The sequence below is a fragment of the Otolemur garnettii genome, unplaced genomic scaffold (assembly GCF_000181295.1).
Source record: "Otolemur garnettii isolate 467f Iridium unplaced genomic scaffold, OtoGar3 scaffold00052, whole genome shotgun sequence".
NCBI classification, from domain to species: domain Eukaryota; kingdom Metazoa; phylum Chordata; class Mammalia; order Primates; family Galagidae; genus Otolemur; species Otolemur garnettii.
This window is the reverse complement of record NW_003852447.1, coordinates 1383333-1404636: the sequence shown is the minus strand read 5'-3', so window position 1 is coordinate 1404636 and position 21304 is coordinate 1383333. Positions and strand designations below refer to the sequence as shown.

Below are 21304 nucleotides of genomic sequence, written 5' to 3'. Positions count from 1 at the left end.
TTTTTTTTAATGAGACAGAGTTCATTATGTTGCCCTTGGTAGAATGCTGTGGCATCACAGCTCATAGCAACTTCAAATTCTTGGGCTTAAACAATTCTCTTGCCTAAGCCTCCCAAGTAGCTGGGACTACAGGTGCCCGCCACAATGCCTGGCTATTTTATGTTGCGGTTGTCATTGTTGATTTTAGCTGGCCCTGGCTGGGTTCAAACCTGCCAGCCTGGGTGTATGTGGCTGATGTCCTACCCACTGAGCTATGAGAGCCACCCAGAAATAAAGATTTATTGTGCTACTTTATCTCCTGTGATTTTATTCTCACTATCACCAAGTAAATCATAGGGTTTTCTAAAGCAGAAAGTGCTATGACTCCTAGAATATTCTTGTTGCATGCTAGTTCAAAACTATGCCAAAGGAAAGAATACTAGATAGATATCTGTTGTATAGTGGTAATTAATGAGAGAAAGTGATTCTGGGAGGAAAAACTTTCTTTCTATGAGAAATACTAAAATGATTGACATTAAAGAATGATTAGTAATAGGACCAAGGTCAGAAAGGGTAAGGTGACCAGGATAGTTACAACTGGTGGGAAGAAGGGAGGGAGGGAAATTTTTAAGCTGAGTAGTCAGGACACTTCCTTGAACCCTCCTTCTGTTTTTTCCATCTCAAAAAATAGTGTTATTGCCAAAGAGCTTTATTAGCTTCACAGCTAGGCGTCCCTTGCCCATTTTTAAACTTCATTTTTGTAATTTTGGTGAGTTCTGAGACTCCTTTATGTATTCCTAATACTAGGCCCTTACCAGATAAATGATTTGCAAATATTTTCTCACATTCTATATGTTGTATTTTCACTTTCTTGATGCACACAAGTTTTAAATTTTGATGAAGTCTGATTTACTTATTTTTGAAGTCTGATTTATTTATTTTTTCTTTGATCACTTATGCTTTTATTGTCATGTGTAAACAGCTATTGCCAAATCCAAGGTCATAAAGATTTTTTTATTGTTTCCTTTAATAATTTTATAGTTTGTAGCTCTTACATCTTAGGTATTTGATCCATTTTGAGTTGATTTTTGTATCTAATGTGTGATAGGGGTCCAATTTGGGGACGACAGGTACCTACCGCAACTCCTGGCTATTGTTTGGAAATAAATATTATTTTCAAAATATTATTTTTTATTCTTTTCCAAGTTGATGTACAGTTGTCCCATCACTATTTGCTCCTCACTGAATGTTCTTCGAACCCTTTTCCAAAATCAGTTTACCATAGTTGGATGAGTTTATTTCTGAATTCTCAAATCTATTTCATTGCTCTATTTTTCTATCCTTATGCTAGTACCATGCTGTTTTGATTACTGTAGTTTGATAGAAATTTTTGAGATAGGAAAGTTTGAGTCCTTCAACTAAATTTTTCTTTTTAAGTTTGTTTTGCCTATTTTAGAGCTTTTCAATTCTATATGAATTTTCAGATCAGCTTTTCCATTTCTGCAAAAAATACCACTGGGGTTTTGATAGGGATTGCATACAATCTGTAGATAGATTTCGGGAGTCTCACCCTCTTGACAATATTAGGTCTTCCAATCTATGACCATGGGACGGATTTCCTTTCATTTAGATCTTCTTTAATTTCTTTCAGCAGTGTTTTGTACAAGTCTTTTGCCTTTTTGCTTAAATTTATTCCCAAGTATTTTATTTTCATTAATGCTTTTGAAAATGGAATTGTTTTCTTAACTTTGTTTTCAAGTTGCTTATTGCTAGTGTACAGAAATGCACCTGATTATTATACATTTATTTTGTGCCCTGAAACTTTAGTGAATTACTTTATTAGCTCTAACATTTTTTAGTATTCTTCATGATGTTTTATGTAACTATATATATATGTGGGTCATTACAAAAGTCTTGAAATACACAAAAATCGAGGAACATAAAATTTGTGTGGATGGAAGCAAATGAAGCCCTCCCAGAAACACTGATAAGCTGAGTGAGTTGAAGCTTGTATAGGTGAATCAGAAAGGATGCTGTCAACTGTGTTTTTTGGAAGTGAAATAGTGGACCATAACACAGTCTGTCTCAAAACTTTTGTAGTGACCTCCCTATAACACAATACATATGTTATGATCACATAATTTATGAATAAAGATAATTTTACTTCTTCCTATCCAATTTGGATAGCTTTTATTTCTTTTTGTTGTCTAATTTCTCTGTGTAGAGGTTCTAGTGCTATTTTGAATAGAAATGGTGATATCTGGTATCCTTGTTTTGTTCCTGATTTTAGGGAAAAAGTTTTCAGCTTTTCATTATTGAATATAATATCAGCTCTAGTTTTTCATAAATATTCTTTATCAGTTTGAGGAATTTCCCTTTTATTCCGATCTTTTTGAGTGTTTTTCTTTTTTCCCAGTTGTGAAAGGGTATTAGATTTTGTTAAATCCATTTTCTGCTTTAATAATGGTGACCATGCGTTGGTTAAATTCCCTTCATTCTATTAACGTGGTGTATTTCATTGATTGAGTTTTTCATGTTGAACCATTCTTGCATTCCTGAGATAAATATCACTTGCTCGTGTCCTATAATTATTATAATTTACTGCAAGTTCAGTTTGCTCTATTTTATTGAGGACTTCGCATTTATATTCATAAGGTAAATGGTCTATGGTTTTCTTTGTGATGTCTTTCTCTGGCTTTGGTATCAAGGTTTTGCTGGCCTCACAGAATGAGTTAGGAAATGTTCCCTCTACTTTTTAGTAAAATTTGAGGAGAATTGATCTTAATTCTTTTTTAAGTGTTCGGCAGAGTTTGCCAGGGAAACAACCTGGTCCTGGGCTTTTCTTTCTTGGGAGATTTTTGATTATTGTTTTAATCTCTTTACTTGTTATATATCTGATTAAGTTTTCTATTTTTTCTTGGATTTCTTTTTATAGTTTACATGTCTTTTAAAATGTATTGATAATTCCTGACATTTGTATTTGGTTTTTGGACCCACTTAAAAATTATTTAGACTGGCTCGGCGTGTATAGCTCAACTGGCTAAGGCGCCAGCCACGTACTCCCAAGGTGGCGGGTTCGAATCCAGCCCAGACCTGCAAAACAACAATGACGGCTGCAACCAAAAATAGCCAGGCGTTGTGGCGGGTGCCTGTGGTCCCAGCTACTTGGGAGGTGGAGGCAGGAGACTCGCTTGAGCCCAGGAGTTGGAGGTTGCTGTGAGCTGTAATGCCACGGCACTCTACCCAGGGGGACAGCTTGAGGCTCTGTCTCAAAAAGGAAAAAAAATTATTTAGACTACTAATTATGTTTAAATGGTGGCATGCCACCTTTACATTTATAGTTTTGAAATTTCAGTTTTGAACCATTAATTGTATCTTGAACCATTAATTGTATTTTGAACTGTAATTATAGCTTTCAGTTTTGAACCATTAATTGTATCCTCAAATATTTTTTCTCATGCCATTTTAGCCAATATTCTTCTGCTTAACATAATTTTTTTTGAGATTCAATATATCTCATTTTTATTTTGAGAATGAAATCTTAACTGGTTATTGATATTGTGAAATTTTATTTGTTGAGTTTATTGGAGATGCTTTTACCTCTACATTGGTGTAATACTTTTTCAGCTGCTTTTCTTTCTCCCTTCAAATATATGGTCACATAATCTATTAATAGCAAAATTTTAGTCTTCTCCCTTGAGTTACTTATGTCACTTATTTTTTCTTATTGCATTGAGTTTGACCTGCCCAGTATCCTATTATGAAACACAGTGTTTGGTGCAGGGTTTGAAGCTATCTCTTGTGAAAAATTTTCTCCTATTTCTAGTTCCTTTTCATTCAGAAATGGGTGTTGAATATTATTGATGATTTTTCTCAGTATTTATTGAGATTATCATATATAGATTTGCATTAGTCATCTCAAAAATTAGCACCCCAAAGATAAATATAGCAACAACTAAAATAAATGGGACTTGATTAAGTTAGTAGGCTTCTGCACATCAAAGAAAATAATCAACAGAGTAAGAAGACATCTGTAGAATGAGACAAAACATTCACAAACTATAGATCAGATGGAGGGCTAATATCCAGAACCTACAAAAAAAAAAAAAAAAGAAATGAAAACCCCAAATCAAACAAATCAACAAGAAAAACCAAACACTCCCATTAAAAAGCGGGCTAAAGACATGAACAGAGTTTTTCAAAGGAAGATAGACAAATGGCCAAAACCCAAGAAATACTCAACATCACTAATCGTCAGGGAAATGCAAATTGAAACCACAGTGAAACAACCTGACTGCTGTCAGAGGGGCCATTACTGACAAGTCTGAAAACAATGGACACTGGCATGGATTCAAAGAACACAGAACTAAGTTTATCGTAATCAAAATAATGAAAAGCAATAATAAGAAATTTCATAAACACAACTCAAAACTTCCCATCAAATACAAGGAAACAAAGAACTATTGAAGACTAACTGTCACAAACTAATACTGCAGATTTCTTGTTATGTGAGTCATTAAGCAATGAAGCAACATATTTAAGAGTATCTGTACTGAAAGAATAGCTGCACGATTGTCAGTATAGAATTCTATATCCAGCAAAAACATCTTTCAAAACTCAAGGTGAAATACCTCTTCAGCAAGCAAAAAGTGAAAAAAAAACGTATTGTCCTCAAACCTGCACTACAAGAAATGTTAAGGAATTCTTCAGGCAGAATGAAAATGACATGTTGAAACTTGAATGCTCGCAATGGAAATGAGTAACAGAAATGACACAAATGTAGGCAAATGAGCGCTTCTGTTTAGAGTTCACTGAGCTTCTTGTAGAAGAAGGTTTATAGATGTCATGAAACTTGGACAACTTTTGGCCATTTCTTTTGTGCAAATATTTTCTGTTACTCTCCACTTTCCTTTCTGGGACTTCAATTGAATACGTGTTAGACTGATGATTTGTTCATTTTATTCCAGTTTCGTTTATCCCCGTGATTCATTCTGCGTGGTTTCTATTGATACATCTTCAAGGAAACCAACATTTTCTTCTGCAGTGTCTTCTCTGCTGTTGATGCCACAGATCAATTAGTACATATTTTATTTCAGATGACGTGTATTTTATCTATACATATTCCATCCGATTCTGTTTTTTCATATTATACTTGCTCCTTATTATGTTTATATTTTTATTTAACTTTGAACATTCAGAATATTTATATTAGAGGTTTAAAACCCTTATTTGCTATTTCCCACATCTCTGTCACTTCTGGGTCTTTTTAGACTGATTTTCTCTTGGTTATGTGTCACATTTATGAGCTTCTACATATGACTCGTTGCTTTTGATTGGATGCTGGACAAGAGGATTAGATTCTGTTTTCTTTAAAAGGTGTTGGAATTCATTTTGACAGGCAGTTAAATTACTTGAAGAGCAGGTTGATATTTTCAAGAATTATTTTAAAGCATTGCTAAGGTCCAGAGAGGCTTTACTCTGGGGCTGGTTTCCTATACTGCTAATATGCAGTTCTTCCAGGGTTTATGTCTGGTGGGAGCTTTAATGATTCCCAGCCTCGTGCTAGCTCTGGTAACTGTGACTTACAGCTCCTGGGTAATTGTTTTCTTCCCGGAAGTTCTTATTTGTCTAGCCTCTTGAGTTTCACCATTGCATGATCAGATTTCAGCCAAAGACTCAAGGGACCTGTGCAGATTTCAGCAGCTCTTTCTCTACGTCGTGTCCTCGTCTCCCTACTTTTCCTTACGCATTCTAGCATCTTTGTCTCCTCCTCATCTGATTTTTGTATCTTCAACTATGACATACCCAGGGTCTGTTTGATTTGTCCCTCCTTGTGTCCCAGAAATGGCATCGGGCAGAAATCAGGGGGTGATTGTAGCTCTTACCTGGTTTCTGTTGTCTGTCGTCAGAGTTCTTCACTGCCTGTTGTCCACTTCCAAAAGTGTTTCTTATATTTTTTCTAGTTTTGTAGTTATTTATAGACAGAAGGTTGGAGTAGAATCTAGTGGCCAGAGTTGGACTCTTTCAGTAAACCAAAGAAAAAGTAGAAAAATAAGAGTTTTAAAGCACAATGGGTGTTTGAATCTTGCTGTTGACATTACTAAAAGGCTAGAGGAAAAGGGGGCCTTAAAAGATAATGTAGTTGAATGCCCATTCTAAAGACGATAAAGCAGAATATATTCCCTGCTGATGTCTGATCTGTGGCTTCACAGCCTGGACAGAGCCTGGGTCTCTCTAGTCCTGCTGTCTGTGAGTCACTGTGGTACCTGTGTTCCTGCCACCTCCACTGAGTAGAGAGTATCGTTGCAAATGGCATCAGTAGTGGTGAAAATGGCCCCACAGCCAGTGGGGTTTTATACATATTCATATTCCTTCTTGCTTTTGGTTGAATTAAATTTTAGCTTTGATTTTCTTTTTTTGTGTAATGCTTTACAGAATCTGATTTAATAGCATTGTTTTTGCAGCATCTGATTGAATATTAACCTAATTGTCTTAGGAAATCTAATGAGATCTCTACAAAGATCAGAAATTTAGAAAGCCACGAGGTTGAAAGAATATACAAAAATATTTTCCTTGTGCCTTTCATACACCTCTCATTTACTGTATATTATTAACCAGCTTATCTTTCTCTTCCATAGTTCTCATTTACTGCATTGATTGACTGGCATTTTGTTATATTGAATAATGTGCCTCAATGAGTTTTTAAATTGACATGTCTTCATTATTTCCTTTTCTCCCTTAAAGGATATCTCTTTAATAGGAAAAATGCTCACCAAATCAGCTGTGTTGGAAGAGGAACCAGATCAGACACAATCAGAGCACGGATTACAGATGAGTGTCGAGGATCTTGAAATGGTAAAGTCTTCGGTAAGAGTCCTCCTTTCCTCTGCTAAAGGCACAGTGTACCTCCTGTTGCTTGAATGTGTATATAAGGAGTTGAAAAAATATTTCCTGTGATTTATTTTAGAGGTATGTTTAACTGTGAGCACATCAGATCCAACTCTTTGTTGGGAGTCCTGGCTATTCTGGCTCATTGTAGCTGGTGATCATGATCCTGGGGAGCTGAGGCCCCAAACTCTTTTCAGAAGGGCAGGATTTTAAGGACTCTTTTTGTTTAGAGATATTTATATCTAGAAAGTATTTGGAGACTGCTTAAAAGTTATTGCTTCTAAGACTGCATCCCTCTAATCTATATTCATCTAAGAATTATTAAAAGCATTAACACAGGCGAAAATTTGGTTGAGAGATGGGGGCAGTGGTGACAGAAGTTTCTTTCAGAAATAAAGTTCCGTTTTTTGCTATCACTGGCAAAATAACTGTGGGACCCAAAGCAATCTGGAACATATTCCCTGTGAATGGAAAGCGTCTCCCTGTGGATAGAAACACACATTTATACTGAAAAACGAGGACGTGATAATCCTATATAAAGGATTTGTAAAATGTTATCATTAAATAACAAAGTCCTTTGTTTTCTGAATATGTGGCCCCACAAAAATAAAAATTGGGATTACACTTCATTTTTAGGATAGCATATCATTTTTGAGAAATCACAGGGAATCTTTTCTTTTCATGAAAGCCTTGAATTCTATTCACATGTTATTAGGGCTGCCACAAGTGGAGAATGATTAGAGTTTGAGATGTTTCTGCTTGAGACCATGTCAGTTCCCCTTTTCTATTCTTACCACCTGCCTCAGTATCCAGCAGGTGGGGGCCCTAGGAACCACTTGGTATAGTATGTGGACAGATGAGTTGGGAAGCTTTACCACATATGCTAGGGGATTAGGCCTGACATCTAGGTAGCTGCCTTCAGGTGATACCATTTACAGGTAGATATCAAAACTTCTGACCTTTGAGCCTCTACTATGTGTAATAAAATACAAGATCAGGTCGGCTTAGCAAAATAGAAATCTCTGTTATAGAGTAAATTTGACTTAATACCATTCACTATATTGATGTGAAATATAAGGAAATATTCCATTTTGAAGGAAACTATGAAAAAGGTACTCCTATCAGGTACCTACCTGAGACATCATCTTGATTATTTAAAATAAAGATTTAACCAGAAATGCCCAATTCTGTGGGAGCAGTAAGAAAATCATTTGTTCTTTTTCTGGCCATTGGCTTGTTAAGAGGAAGCTCACCACTTCTCTAGAGAGAAAATACCTTCTGTCTTGGTACCTAGTCCTGAGAGAAAGGCTTCTCTATGGGGTCTTTTATTCCAGACACTTTTTTGGGGGGGGTTTGCCTACTATGTGCCAGAGAGCAGAACTCTGTCCACCCTGCTCCAGAAGCTTCCCCTGGTGTTTCCTGGAGAACCAGGAGGCTGGATCTGTCTGGGCAGCAAGGTCAGTGAGAACACCTGTTCTCTCTCAGTGGCACTTGGTACCTGGCACTTGCCCTCAGAACATGGAGCTTCAGTCATCAGTATCTCTAAGTTCTTCGATACTGCTTGTTTCTTTTTCAAAAGGGGCAGTCTTAATGGAATCCCTTTTCTTTTTGAGTACCCACCATTTTGGATATAACGGTTTTTGAATTGCCATGGGGAGTTATTTCTTTACTTATTTACCAAAAAGAAAAAGAATAATGAAATTCATTCCTTTTCCTATTATGGGTCAGGTATGTCTTACACATAGTTGACAGCAAAGATAGCAAAGACAGCTCTTGCCCTAAAGAACTTATTTAGGGAATAGATCAACATATAAAGAGATAATTTGTTCTGCTATTTAATGAGTTTCTAATAGAGATTAATTGTATATTAGATAAAAATTGAAATAATTTTCTTTCATTCATTTATTTATTCACTGAATCACATACAGCATGACTGTAATGTGCTAAGTGCTTGAGATGTAACAGATTAGTGAGACACAATTTCTTTTCTAAGTAATTCTCAAACTTTTTAGCCCAAAGATGCCTTTACACTCCTGAAAATTATTTTAATAACCCAAGAGAACTTTTCTTCATGTGGATTATATCAAACAATATTTACCAAATTAGGAATTAAAATTGAGAAAAATTCAAAATATTTATTCATTTAAAATAACAATTATGAATCAATTGCATATTAACATAAAAACATACTTTTTAGAAAAAATAAAACAAAAATGTGAATGAGAAGAGTGGGACTGTCTTACTTTTTTTTTTTGTTTTTTGCAAATCCAATGTCTGGTTTAATAGAGAGCTAGACTCTTAAATCTGCTTTGATATTCAGTCTATTGTGATGAGATTTTTTCTTTTTTAATTGCTTAATTAATTGATTGATTTCAGATTAATGGGAAGGTACAAACAACCAAGTCATAATATTTAAATTTGTTAGATAGAGACCCTCTTGTAGTTATGTCCTGGATCCAAAAGGTGTGTCATACACCCCTACATTGTGCCCATGAGGTGTTTTTTTCTATGAAGTATATTAAGTAAATCTGGTTTCATACAGATTGGAAAGGGAGTTATTAGCCCTTTTCCGTAATTTTGGATACTTTTCTTTTTTAATGCATCAACATTTTACAAGCAGTAATTTCTTCTTTTTTTCTTTTTTTAAATTTTGGATTAAGAAATGATAATTTCTTAAAGATTAGTTGCAATATGGAATTTGAAACCCAATAAATGAATATGCATATCATGACATTAAAATCCCTTGATCTACCATGTTCTTTGTATGAATCTTTTACCCTATGTGTTTTTGTAACTTTGTTCTTCACTGCTAAAAGGTATTATAATAAACCCTTTTTATAAAATAGCAATTCGTTTTATGGGCCCTGCTCATATACTGTCTGGGAGGGTGTGTTGAGGAAGCTGGGATCAGAGAAATTCAAAAGAAAGGGAATGATCAATAGTCCTAAAAGCAATGGAACATCAGGAGCATGGCCTGTAACCCACATTGCCCCAGTGTATCCACCTTGCCATTTAATCAAAAGGGCTTTAATGACCCTGCGTAGCAGTGGAGAAAGTGAGGCTAAAATAGTTTAAGTACATGATAAAGATCACACAATTGTTTGTTGACAGATCCCGGGTTTGAATTTAGGTCCATCTGGTTACAAAGCCTCCAGTCTTCCCAGCAGCTTTATAAAAACATGAACCCAAGATTAAAGTTTCATTTAAAAAACTCAAATTTCTTGATCTGGCTATCTCTTCTTTTATAATAAAGAAACTTAAATGGTATTTCATACTTGTATGCCATCTTTTACCCATAAAGACTGTGAAGTAGTTATATTTTCTGAGACAAGGACCAGGGACAGTAATTTGTCAGCCTTCACTTTTTTTTTTTTTTTTAAAGCTGATTTGAGTTTCTCTTTATAAATCTTGAGGAAAGTTGCCACCACTGCTTACCTTTAAACATGGATTTTCATGTTTATTTTGTTATTTTGTCGTATTATTATGTTATTTTTGTCTGGAAAGAACATCCTTGCAAATTTACCTTTTGCAGCAGAGTATGCTTAAGGAGCCTCCTGAATCAACGTCAAGTCTTTTCCAGATTGAACAGAAGGACCTAGAATGGGGAGACAAAGAAGTAGAAAACTTAGCATTTAAATCTCTGGAAAGTTTGAAAGTTCAGCAAGCAGAGGAAGTGAGTAAACCTTTGGAAGACAAACAGCCCACAAGTGATTCAAAAGCTGCCAAGCAGGTGCCTTTACAGGTAAGAAATCTATTTATGCTGGAGACGCTTAGAGCTTTGCGGGTATGCAGGTGTGAAGAAATGGCCTGGGCAATGATTGAGGTGGAGGGTGCAGGTTTGCACTCAGAAGTGCTAATTTTCCATGTAGGAAAAGAGAATGTATGTTTTATGAGGGCTTTTGTCTCAACTGTAATTGCACTTCTGGAGAGAGAAGACATTGTCAACACCTTAGGTATTTCAGAAATTGATCAATCATGTTCCAGTTACCACATGGAAGGAGTTAGGAACTGTAGTCCAAGGAACAGGCCTTGGTGAGCTTTTATAACTTTTCCCCATAAATCTTTTCCTATTGTGAGAACGTTTCCTAGATTCAGTCTACTTACGCATAATTTTCATAATTTCTACCATATTTGCATGTCACTCTACCATTACAGTAGTTCCCTCTGACCTGTGGTTTTGCTTCCCACAGTTTCATTTCCTCACAGGGAACTGCACTGTGAAAGTAGGTGAGTCCCGTATAGTACAAAACAGTATTTCGAGAGGGACTGTATTCATATAACTTTTGTGACTATATGTTATTAAGATATAATTATTCTATTTTATTTTTAGTTATGGTTAATCTCTTATAGTGCCTAATTTCAAAATTAAACTTTTATCATAGGTATGTATATATACACACACATACATCCAAATATAATGAAATATATAGTATTTATAGTGTTCAGTACTATCTGAGGTTTCAGGCATCTACTGGGGGGCTTGGAATGTATGTCCCACGGAGAAGGGAGGACTATTATATTTCTTTATGCTTTAATTTGAGAAAGTAACTTTTTGACTTAAATACATTTATTTAAAAATAGATATATTATTATTGAGATTAAAAAAAAAGCAGAGCTTTCTCCTTTAGCCATAGCATGTATCACCTTGGTTATTACCAGTTCTCCTCTTCCTGGCTGATTCCCTTCTTGGGAAAAGAGTCTTCCGGTCAATCCTTCTACTTCTGGGTTCCCCTTTCCCAACCAATGACTATGTTCCTGTATTTATCACCCAAGCCAACTGGCCATTACCAGATTTTCAATTTTTGCCCAAGACTGTCTGAAAGCTGAGATTTATCTGTGACCTTCTCCTTCCCTTGCCCTTCACGTACAGTCTCCAAGGCCTAGATCCTTTCCAACCATGTCTGCTCATGTGTTTTTTCCTTCTCTTTTCCAGTTACTCCATCCTAGTCTACTTTATGTTTAGAGTATTACATTATCCTGGTTTTTCTTTATTTCTTAAGCCCTTTTTTCTTAGGTCCATGCTATATGATATCAGCCCATTGATCTTCTAGGAATAACAATTGATAAGGAAGATATACAAGTGAAGAGTTGACCAGAGAAAATGCACCATGGCTTTTAGGGAGAAGGGACTTACCCTGTGGCTGGTGACGGGGGCTGCCAGCAGTCATGCTGGCTTTCTGAAGCATTTTATGAAGAATGCTTGACCAGAGAGCCTTGGAGAATGGAGTAAGAGGACTCTAAACTGAAACTAGACATGTTTCAAGGGGAGGAGAAGAGAATGAATGTCCTATAGATTTTATGATTCATTGTTATGGGATATTGTAGAACACATCAGAAATGCCATATAAACAGCACCAGCATTCCTGAGACTCATCCCACCAAGTCTTTATAAGAATCTTATATTTATTTATTTATTTGTGTTAACATCTTAAGATGAATTGTTACCCGTAAGCTTCACCTTATATATGGACATCAGAGGCCATAAAGTTTTAGTCTCTAGCATCCCTGGCTCAGGAATGAGGAAAACCACACTCCAGTGAGCCAGCCAGATTGGGCAGATGAGAAGAGCACTCCTGACATGGATAATAAACAGAGCCAGCACAGAGAGGTGGTGAAGGAGCAGTGCAGGACTCCAATTGTTCGGGTATATGCCAGAAGGTCTTCTTCAGCAAAAAAGTAAAGAATTTCACCAATTCTTCTCTCATTGGCTATTTCTGCTCCTAGAAGCTTATTAATACAATAAACGTCATTAGTACTCTGGTCTAAGTCAATGACAAAAAAAATCAATTTAGATAGAGATAACAGTGACCTTGTGAAGAAACAACTGATGGGATGGCCAGTAATCGGGTTAAGCATTTTAAGAAGATAAATATCAGTAAAAGTCTGTAGAAAATACAGATTGATCACATGACCTGAGACTCCAAATGGAAGAAAGTTTAACAAGTGTAGGATGCCCCACATCCCCTCAAATTCTCACAACATGATTATGGGTTATCTATTGCATTTGGAGTTTTAAAAATATACAAAACATGAAAGAAGAAACAGATATCCACAGATAAACACAAAAATGGCATGGGGCTATAAAATTATACCAAGAAGGCTGAGATCCAGAATGGGTTGAGGTCTGTAAGTAATGCTAAGAACAACAACAGGAAGTATTTTTGGTTAGGGTTGAAGCTAAGAGAGTGGGGGGAAAAAAAAGAAAGATAACCCTGTCATTATGGATGAATAGTATGATGACAAGAGATGACGGATCTGCTTTAATTCATTTTTGGAAAAAAAGTTGAGGTTTTAAATAAACAGAAATATGAGAAGGAGAAAAAGAAGCTGATAAATTCGTGCTTTGCTTCCCTTCAATCTGACAAGGAGAATGATCTTTAGTTTTGAAAGGAGAGAAGAATTGATAAAAGAAACTTAAAGCTTAAGATTTACAAAAGACTTCCAGAGTTAACTTGGACATCTGAGCCTGTTGGCGCAGATAGATGGGTTTAAGCCTGTTGGCAGCAGCTTTGGGGGGCTTTGGGGGGCTGCTGCACTGGGAGATGTGGGGCGCCAATACCCGGAGACTAGTGACTGCAAATCTGACTTTCTTTTTTAAGAGTAAGGGTTGAAATTTCTCCAAGTCTGTGCATTCATCTTGGACAAAATTCTCAAATGATTAATAACTCATTAAAAGAATTGTGTTTGAACCCTTCTAAAAGGAAGCAGTAACCACTTGAAACTTGGTCTGCTAAGGACAAGGCATGGAAGACCAGCCTCAATTCTCTTCCTAGAATTCCTAGACAGACTGTTAGGGAAGTATTAGACCTGGTTTCACCTAAGAGTGTCACGGGAAGAACACAGTCTCTGGAACCAGATTTCCAAGGATCGAATCTTCTTTCTGTTCTTTACTAGCAGTGTGGCCTTGGATAAATTACTGAATTATTTTATTATTTACAAAATATTCATTACAAAATATTCTCCACTACACATTGGCCACCTCTTTATAAAATTTATAATGAATATTTTGTAAAGGTACATTTAGTGAGATTTTGGGGACACCCTGAACTTACATGTTTGTTTTATGAAGTGAGGATAATGAAAGTGCCTGCCTCGTATTGTTGTTACGAGGATTATATGAAGACGCTACAATATAAAGCACTGAGAATGATGTCTGGAAAGGGGAAACTCAGTAAGCATTGGTTATTCCTATGACCATCTAAACTCCAGCAATGTACTTATAAATGCCTCTCACTGACAGTCCTGTAGATGAGATTCTGGTCAGGTGAACTATGAAATAAATTTGTAGATATGAAGAGGATGCACAATTAGTGTATGAAAGTCTCCAGTGGGGTGTGGTGGGGATGTGTCCAAGTCAGCATATTTCCTAATAGTTTGGGTGAAAATATGGAAGACTTACTGATTAGATACACAGAAAACATTCAAAATGTGACCAGTAAGATTTGATTGGTGAGAATCGGTTGAAAGCTAATTGGAATAAATGTATGTATGCGTCTGCATCTGGGTCCACAAACTAGACGGGGATGGCAAAGCTTAGCAATAGCAAAGGTGACAGACTTCTGGGTTTTAAGCTCTAATGTAGTTTTGTGTTAGGAAGACACATGTAATAATAATTTGCATTGATTGACAAATACCATAAAAGAAGATGATCTTTCTTCTGGCTGATCCCATCATCTTAATACCACACTTCAAATATTGTGTTCACGTCTGGGTGACCAACCCCAAGAGGGCCTCTGACAAACTAGACACCACTATGAAGAGAGCATTCAAGATGACTAAGAGAGATACTTCAGAACCATGTCAAGTGGGGTGGAGTTAAAGTGACTGGGTTGTTTCTCTGGGGGAAAAGCAGGCCCAGGGCCTGTATTTGAATAATTGTCAAATGGAAGAGAGCTAGAATGTGCCTGTGGGGTTCCTGAGGTTTGAAATGAGACTGGCGGATGAGAGTTGTTAAGGCTCAAGAAATAAATAAATAAAAATTATGACAACTGGAAGAGTTTCAAAGGAAAGGTGGCTGCCTTTTTACATATCCAGGTTCTCTGTTCCTGACCATGGTTAAGCCCAGTGATGACCACCATGTGGAGATACTGGAGAGGAAATTAAAGGACTAGCTGGATGGCGAGATGGAATGCACTGTATTCCTTGAACTTTCCTTATTCTTCATCACTTCTTACCCACGAAGTTCTTTTCTTCCTACTGTCTCAGGCCCAAACTCTCTACCGGATGTAGAAGACCTTCCTTTTGTCTGGCTGCATCCTCCTCATTCAGCCTATCTCTCTGCTTTTCCCAAGGAAGACCTCTCTGCTTTCTTCCTTAAGTCTAGTCTCAAAAAATTACAGAGCAACCCATAAAGAAAAATATCTTTATATCAGCAGTTTTCAACCTGTGGGTCGCAACCCCTTTGGACTGTATCAAAGGGTTGTGGCATTAGGAAGGTTGAGAACCACTGCTTTATACGAATGATTACCATGAATTTTGCGAATCTTCTAGGAAATCTGGGAAAACAAGTCTTCTAATGTGCATTATGATTAAAAGGTAATTATTTATGAGACACAATGTATTTTATTTTTCCCAAGCAGTAGTAATAGAAAGTAGCTCAACTATAGGAAGCACGAATTGATAAATGTTGCTCAAAATAGTAATATAAGGCATTAAGTTCTCTTTTGCTTGTGCTTGTAACCACCAGTCACTTCAAATTAAGCGTAAGTTTTACTAAAAATACCTATGAAGAAGAATAGATTTATGAAATGAAAAATGTTATATTTCTGCTTTAATAATTTTGAGGTGATAAAAAATATTATAAATAAATATGGCAGCAATGTTTTTATTGTTATGAAGGTATCTATGTAAAAATTAAGAATTGATTTAGAGGAAAACATCCACTCACTTTAGGATTCATATTGTTATAAAATAGAAGTAGAAATCAGGAGTTTAAATATTAGATGAATCATTAAATATGATCACATTACACACTCCCTTAACAAGCACATTTTATGTATTTTTTAAAGGTCAAAACATCAGCATTCTTGCAAATCAAAGGAAAAAAAGTTAAGCGAACACAAAAAAGTAAACCAGAATTTTCACCACCGAAACTAAGAAAGTGTTTAAAACCCCCTTGGGATCCAAAACTACAAAAAAAGTATGTCTTAAATTAATAGATTTTTATTACTGGAAGATAAGTTATTCAGTAGCCTTGATAGATAAGTGAAAATATGTTTTTGTTTTTTTTTCTTTGAAAATACGTTTTTAAAAGGAAAAGTAAATGTTTTAGAAATTTACATATGAGATCCAGGTTAAACCTTCCCGCAGGAAAAGTGGGTGGTAGATTTTAACATTAGGATATACAGATGTGCTATATTCCAAGCTTCTTTCTTTTCCTGTTTTCGACAAACGTACTTTAATGATATAACAATGGCTAGAATAAAAATAGCTTTTTGTGAGACGAAAGAAAATGAAATGTTAGCATGTGAGATTTTATGTTTTTGGTGGTTGTACTGCCTGATTGGCATTAACTGCTTATTATATTGACTATTTTTGGTTATAATAAAAAAGACGACTGAACACAAAATGTCCGTAGGTCAATCAATTGGATTATTTTGATGGTTTTATTTTCATCTACTGTCATGTTTCATCTCCTCACCCATATTTTTAGTGGAGTTTCTTAGCACACAGGAACACAGCCATAACTTTGTATAACAGTGTGTGAATGCAGCGTAGATGAGGGTTCTCCTTTTGCCGTTTACTTTGTTGAAACTCTGATTTTCTCCTTATTACACCCACTAGGATTTTATGAGTTGGTTTATTCAAGATTCTTCTTCATTTAACTCTTAATGGGGGTTTAGAGAAGCTTTAATTATTAGCTTTTGTTGTTGCTTAGGGCACTGAAAGGTGTGCTGGCCGTGGAAGACAACCTTTTTATGGCCAGTCCAAACTTTGTAAATGGATATTACTCACAATTTAGCAGCTGAGAATAGACTCATGGGAAAAGAATTCCAAAGTTTATGAAACAGTCAAATTGGCATTTAAGTGACCCTGTACATACCATTGCTTATCTGCATTGCTTTAAGCTCATTTAGTTAGTAAGATTATGTATTAAAACAAATAGTGACAGCAGACAACAAGTATTTTAAGTTCAATAAATAGTTACTGTCAGATTATCAATGGAGCAGAAACGTCTTGATTTTTTTTTCTAAAATACCTTGCATTTAGTGCATTAAGCAAAGTCATGTGGCCACACACAGAGCCAGAGCCTTTTCTTTTTTGTGTCTTAGTGTTTCAAAGAATGACAAATAGTCCTGTTTAAGGAGAGTGTGCTATAAAAACACACAGCCCTTCTTGAGCATGCCAAAAATATTTGTAGATCTTATTGATATATGTAGAACGATTTTAATTCATTAAAACCAAAATTAGAAGTTCCCATTAGAGAGAAATTAGAACCAGATGTCAAGGAACGAAGATCTGACACTTAAAAACAATTATATAACAAAACAGAACCAAAAAAAGGTTTCAAGTCTTTTCCTCACTGCTCCTTGTGCTTAATTTTTTACCTGAATTTTCTCACCAGAGACTAACCCCCAAACTGAATTGTTTTCTTAGGAATGCAGCTATCTATTGCACCCTATTGTTACTTAGCTCCGTAACCAAAGGAGATTCACCTGCCAACCTATGTTGTTACACCATAATCAGAGCTTAGGAATTCAGATTGCTTGTGATGATTTTTTTAAGAAAAAGCAAAAATCAGTAATGTAATCTCAAGCACATTCCACTAGCCAGGACCTGTCCCAGGCAGAATGATGGTATAGGTGAGCTTGACATCAGAGATCACGCTTTTCTTTTCTCGAGCTCTCTTTTTAAAGCCCTTTTTTTAGGAGCTCAGGGTACCTGCAGCCCCAGCCTCCTGGACACCCCTTTCCACCCTCAGTTAGGGCTCTTTGTCTAAAGCATTTCTAAAACTTTTCCTCCTTTGAATGAACATATGTCCTGTCCTGTTTTTGTTAGGTCCTGTGCCGTTTTGGAAATGCCATAAACCACTCTCTCCTAACGATTCCATAATGTATATATTATGCCTAGCAAGGGGTTACCTGATAAAAATAAAGTATATCAACAAAAATAATAAAAATAAATCAATAATGTTTTGAGCTACCTCCACAGATTGGGAATCATCTCTTATTTTAATCAATTCTTAAAAAGACAAGAGTTAGGGATTTTTATTCTCATTTTAAGGAAGATTTTCCAGTGGGCCATAATAGGTTTGTAAGAGTTAGAACCGAAATTCGGAACCAGGCCTACCCAATTCGGAGGTCGGAGGTCTGTATGCTGCCTATTGTGCCGTTCTCTAGGCGGTCCTGACCAGGCAGAGCAGTCGGTGGACGGACAACATTAACCTGCTAGGTAAGGGGTCAAAATAGGTAGCACAACACTAGGGCAATGTCTGAAAAGAGACAGTTGTAAAAAAAGGGGAAAGTAAAAAAGACAAACTTTGCAGAGAAGTCTGTTCTTGAGACATTGTTTGAAGGATGTTCAGACGTGGAGGAAAGGGGAGACAGCCTTCTATTCATAACTAAAGGACCTGTGATGTGTCCTGGAAACCTAACAGCCTAAATGCATCTGCTCTTTCTTAAGGCAACTTTACCCAGCATGGACTAACGTTATTCATAACTTACTACAGTATAGAGAAATTAATTGGCTTGTTACGATCAAGTGGGAATTTTTAACAGGATTTGGACCCAGGCAGTCTGATCAGAGCCTGCACTCTTAACCACTCTGCTGGAAGTGAGGCCAGATACCAGGGGCCCTGAAACTTAGAGAGAGGATGTTAGACAGATGTAGTGAGCAACAACGAACCATTGTGCTGGGTCAATGAGAAATTAAAGATCAATTTGCTAGGATTTTGCAGAGGGGAAGAGACAGAGAGTGCAGTGTCCAAGTCAACCAGCAAACTCTCCCTGTCAGACTGAGGCCCTTGGCTGGCTGTGGAGAAGGGGCCCACGGCAGCAGCCCTGTGTGGGAGAAACTCAGTTTTGTGTTGGACGCAGGTGAAGGAGAGGGGAGCCAAACATGTTTTCTTCCCTCATGATGAAGGATCCTGGTGAGACAGTGATCCTGGGAGTGACATTTGGGCGCTTGCAGCACATAGGGAATAGCTGAAACACTGAAGATGCTTTTTCCAATGTAGAAAGTGAAGTTAAAACTTAGAAGCCACACCTAGTTTGGAAGGCAGAGGGGGAAAACCGGTGATTTATGTGAGATTATGACAGGTTTGGCAGGCAGGTGGAAAGCTAGGATGGTGCAGGCTTGAAAAGGCTCCCAGAGAAAGGTCAGCTTCAGGCGTCACCAGCATTGTCAGCTGTGGCTTGGAGGTCATCAGAGAACATGAGCTAAACACCTAAAGTTGATTTGATTTGGTGGAAAGGAAGTCATCTGGTTGGGATTACAGCTTTAGCTGGGAGGTGGGCGTGGAGTAGCACAGACAAAGGCCACTTCCTCTCAGCAGTCATTAATAGGCAAGAAATTTGGCTTATAGCCAGCAATGTTGTGTTTGTATTCTAGGAGTCTTCCAATTATTTTGTGACTTATCCAAAACAAGAGTAATAATGCCTCAAATACAGCTTCATTGTGGGAGTTAGAGAATGTGTGCAAAGCACTAAGCAGAGCAGGCACACAGTAGGTGGTCAGTAAGTATTTGCAGGTGGCAGGTAGTTCTGGGTGTTAAGAAAGCAGCCGCTGGGGAGGCCCAGGTGGGTGGATCACCTGAGCAGGAGTGAGACCCTGTCTCTACTAAAACTAGAAAAACTAGCTGGGCATTGTGGCAGGTGCCTATAGTCCCAGCTACTTGGGAGGCTGAGGCAAGAGGAGCTTTTGAGCCCAAGAGTTGTAGATTGCTGTGAGCTGTGATGCCACAACACGCTACCCAGGACAATGGGGTGAGACTCTGTCTCAAAAAAAAAAAAAAAAAAAAAAGCAGATATTTCTTCCCTCTTCTCTGTTTTGAAAAGAATAAGAGAGGGCAGGCCCAGCAGAGTGGGCAGAGAGATGCCACAGTGGCTTTGAGAGACCCAGGGCTCTGTTGACACTAGTTAACAGACAGCATGCTATGCCATTCTCCTTCTGCATTTGAGCAGAGTAGTGAGGGGGTAATGCGTGATAGCTAGATATGGTGTCCCCAGGAGGAGGTACAGAATTCAGGAGAGAAAAGGCTAGGGGTGGGCTGATAATGAGTTTGCTCTTAGATCTGTTGATTCTGAGGTGTCTGTAGGACATACTGAGCAGGCACCTGATACAGGCTTAAAGCTCTGGATAGTGGCCTGAGAGTGTGATATTAAATTTGTGATAAGCCATTATTACAGTTTCAAATCGGGATCTCTCATAGTTATATATCCTTTTAAGATCTTGAAGTAAACTGTCAATGTAAACTATTTTATATTTGAAGAGCACAACATGTTAAAAGAGGCTCACTTTTGTCCTCTGGTGCAGAATTCTACAGCACTACCCCATTCCTCACCTTCACGATCTGTGCACCACCATCCCAGCCCGACAGCTGCCCGTGGACTTGCGTCTGGCTTCCCGAGTGATTCACACTGCTGACAAGCAAAGCCACAGAACCCTACTGAGCATGTTTGGAACATCTTTCTCAGATAGTGACTTTACAGATGAAGAACAAAGAGACAGGTAAGAGTTCCGCTGGTAATTTTGTTTTAAACTAGACTTGAACTACCAAAGAAATTCTGCCTTTGAGGTTTAGATTTTCAAGATTTGATTCTGTTCTTGGATACCAGAGGCGGAGCAGTTTTTATTCTTTTCCGTTGCTTCCCCGGTGTGCGGCTGACTTAGGTTTGTGTCTCCATTTCCCGACAGCCCTACCCTGCCGCAGGTGACTTCAGTAGCCTAGTTCCCAAGGAGGGCTTCATACTTGCACGTTATCTCACTTGTTGTTTGTCACAACTCTGGAGTACAGGTGTGAAAACTGAGGCTCATCAAAATCAAGCAATTTAGTTATATTTATACAGTTTAAAAGAAACAATCACAGGGTGGCGCCTGTGGCTCAGAGGAGTAGGGCGCTGGCCCCATATGCCAGAGGTGGCGGGTTCAAACCCAGGCCCGGCCAAAAACTGCTTTAAAAAAAAAAAAAAAGAAACAATCACAGATTTGGTGCTTGAACCCAGTCTCTTGAGCTAGATTTCACCATCACGAGGCATACTTGGGTCCAGGGGTCATGTACAAAAGTCATTGCCTCTTGGAGTTCATCCCACTTCTCCTTGGGTTTCATTTTCCTTTGGAATCTGCATATTCTTCTGTGGAGAGCATATGATTTATAGTAGCCATGAAAGAGAAGAGCAAAAGGAAAGGCCCTAATATGTATGTAGCAATAACTATAATCTGAGCACTGTGCTGTGTGTTTTGCATAAGTTTTCTATTTAAATCTTCAAATGTAAGGGCT

General features: G+C 37.4%; 1 protein-coding gene across 1 annotated transcript in view; it reads left to right on the top strand.

The window, feature by feature from the left end:
• The window catches only part of TTC6 (tetratricopeptide repeat domain 6), a 179795-nt gene that overhangs the window by 38273 nt on the left and 120218 nt on the right, over positions 1-21304 (top strand). Inside the window, exons 4-7 of the mRNA XM_012806438.2 lie at positions 6724-6834; positions 10403-10609; positions 15876-16006; positions 20341-20535. Coding sequence (XP_012661892.2) covers positions 6724-6834; positions 10403-10609; positions 15876-16006; positions 20341-20535 — 644 coding nt within the window. The remainder of the gene's footprint in view (positions 1-6723; positions 6835-10402; positions 10610-15875; positions 16007-20340; positions 20536-21304) is intronic.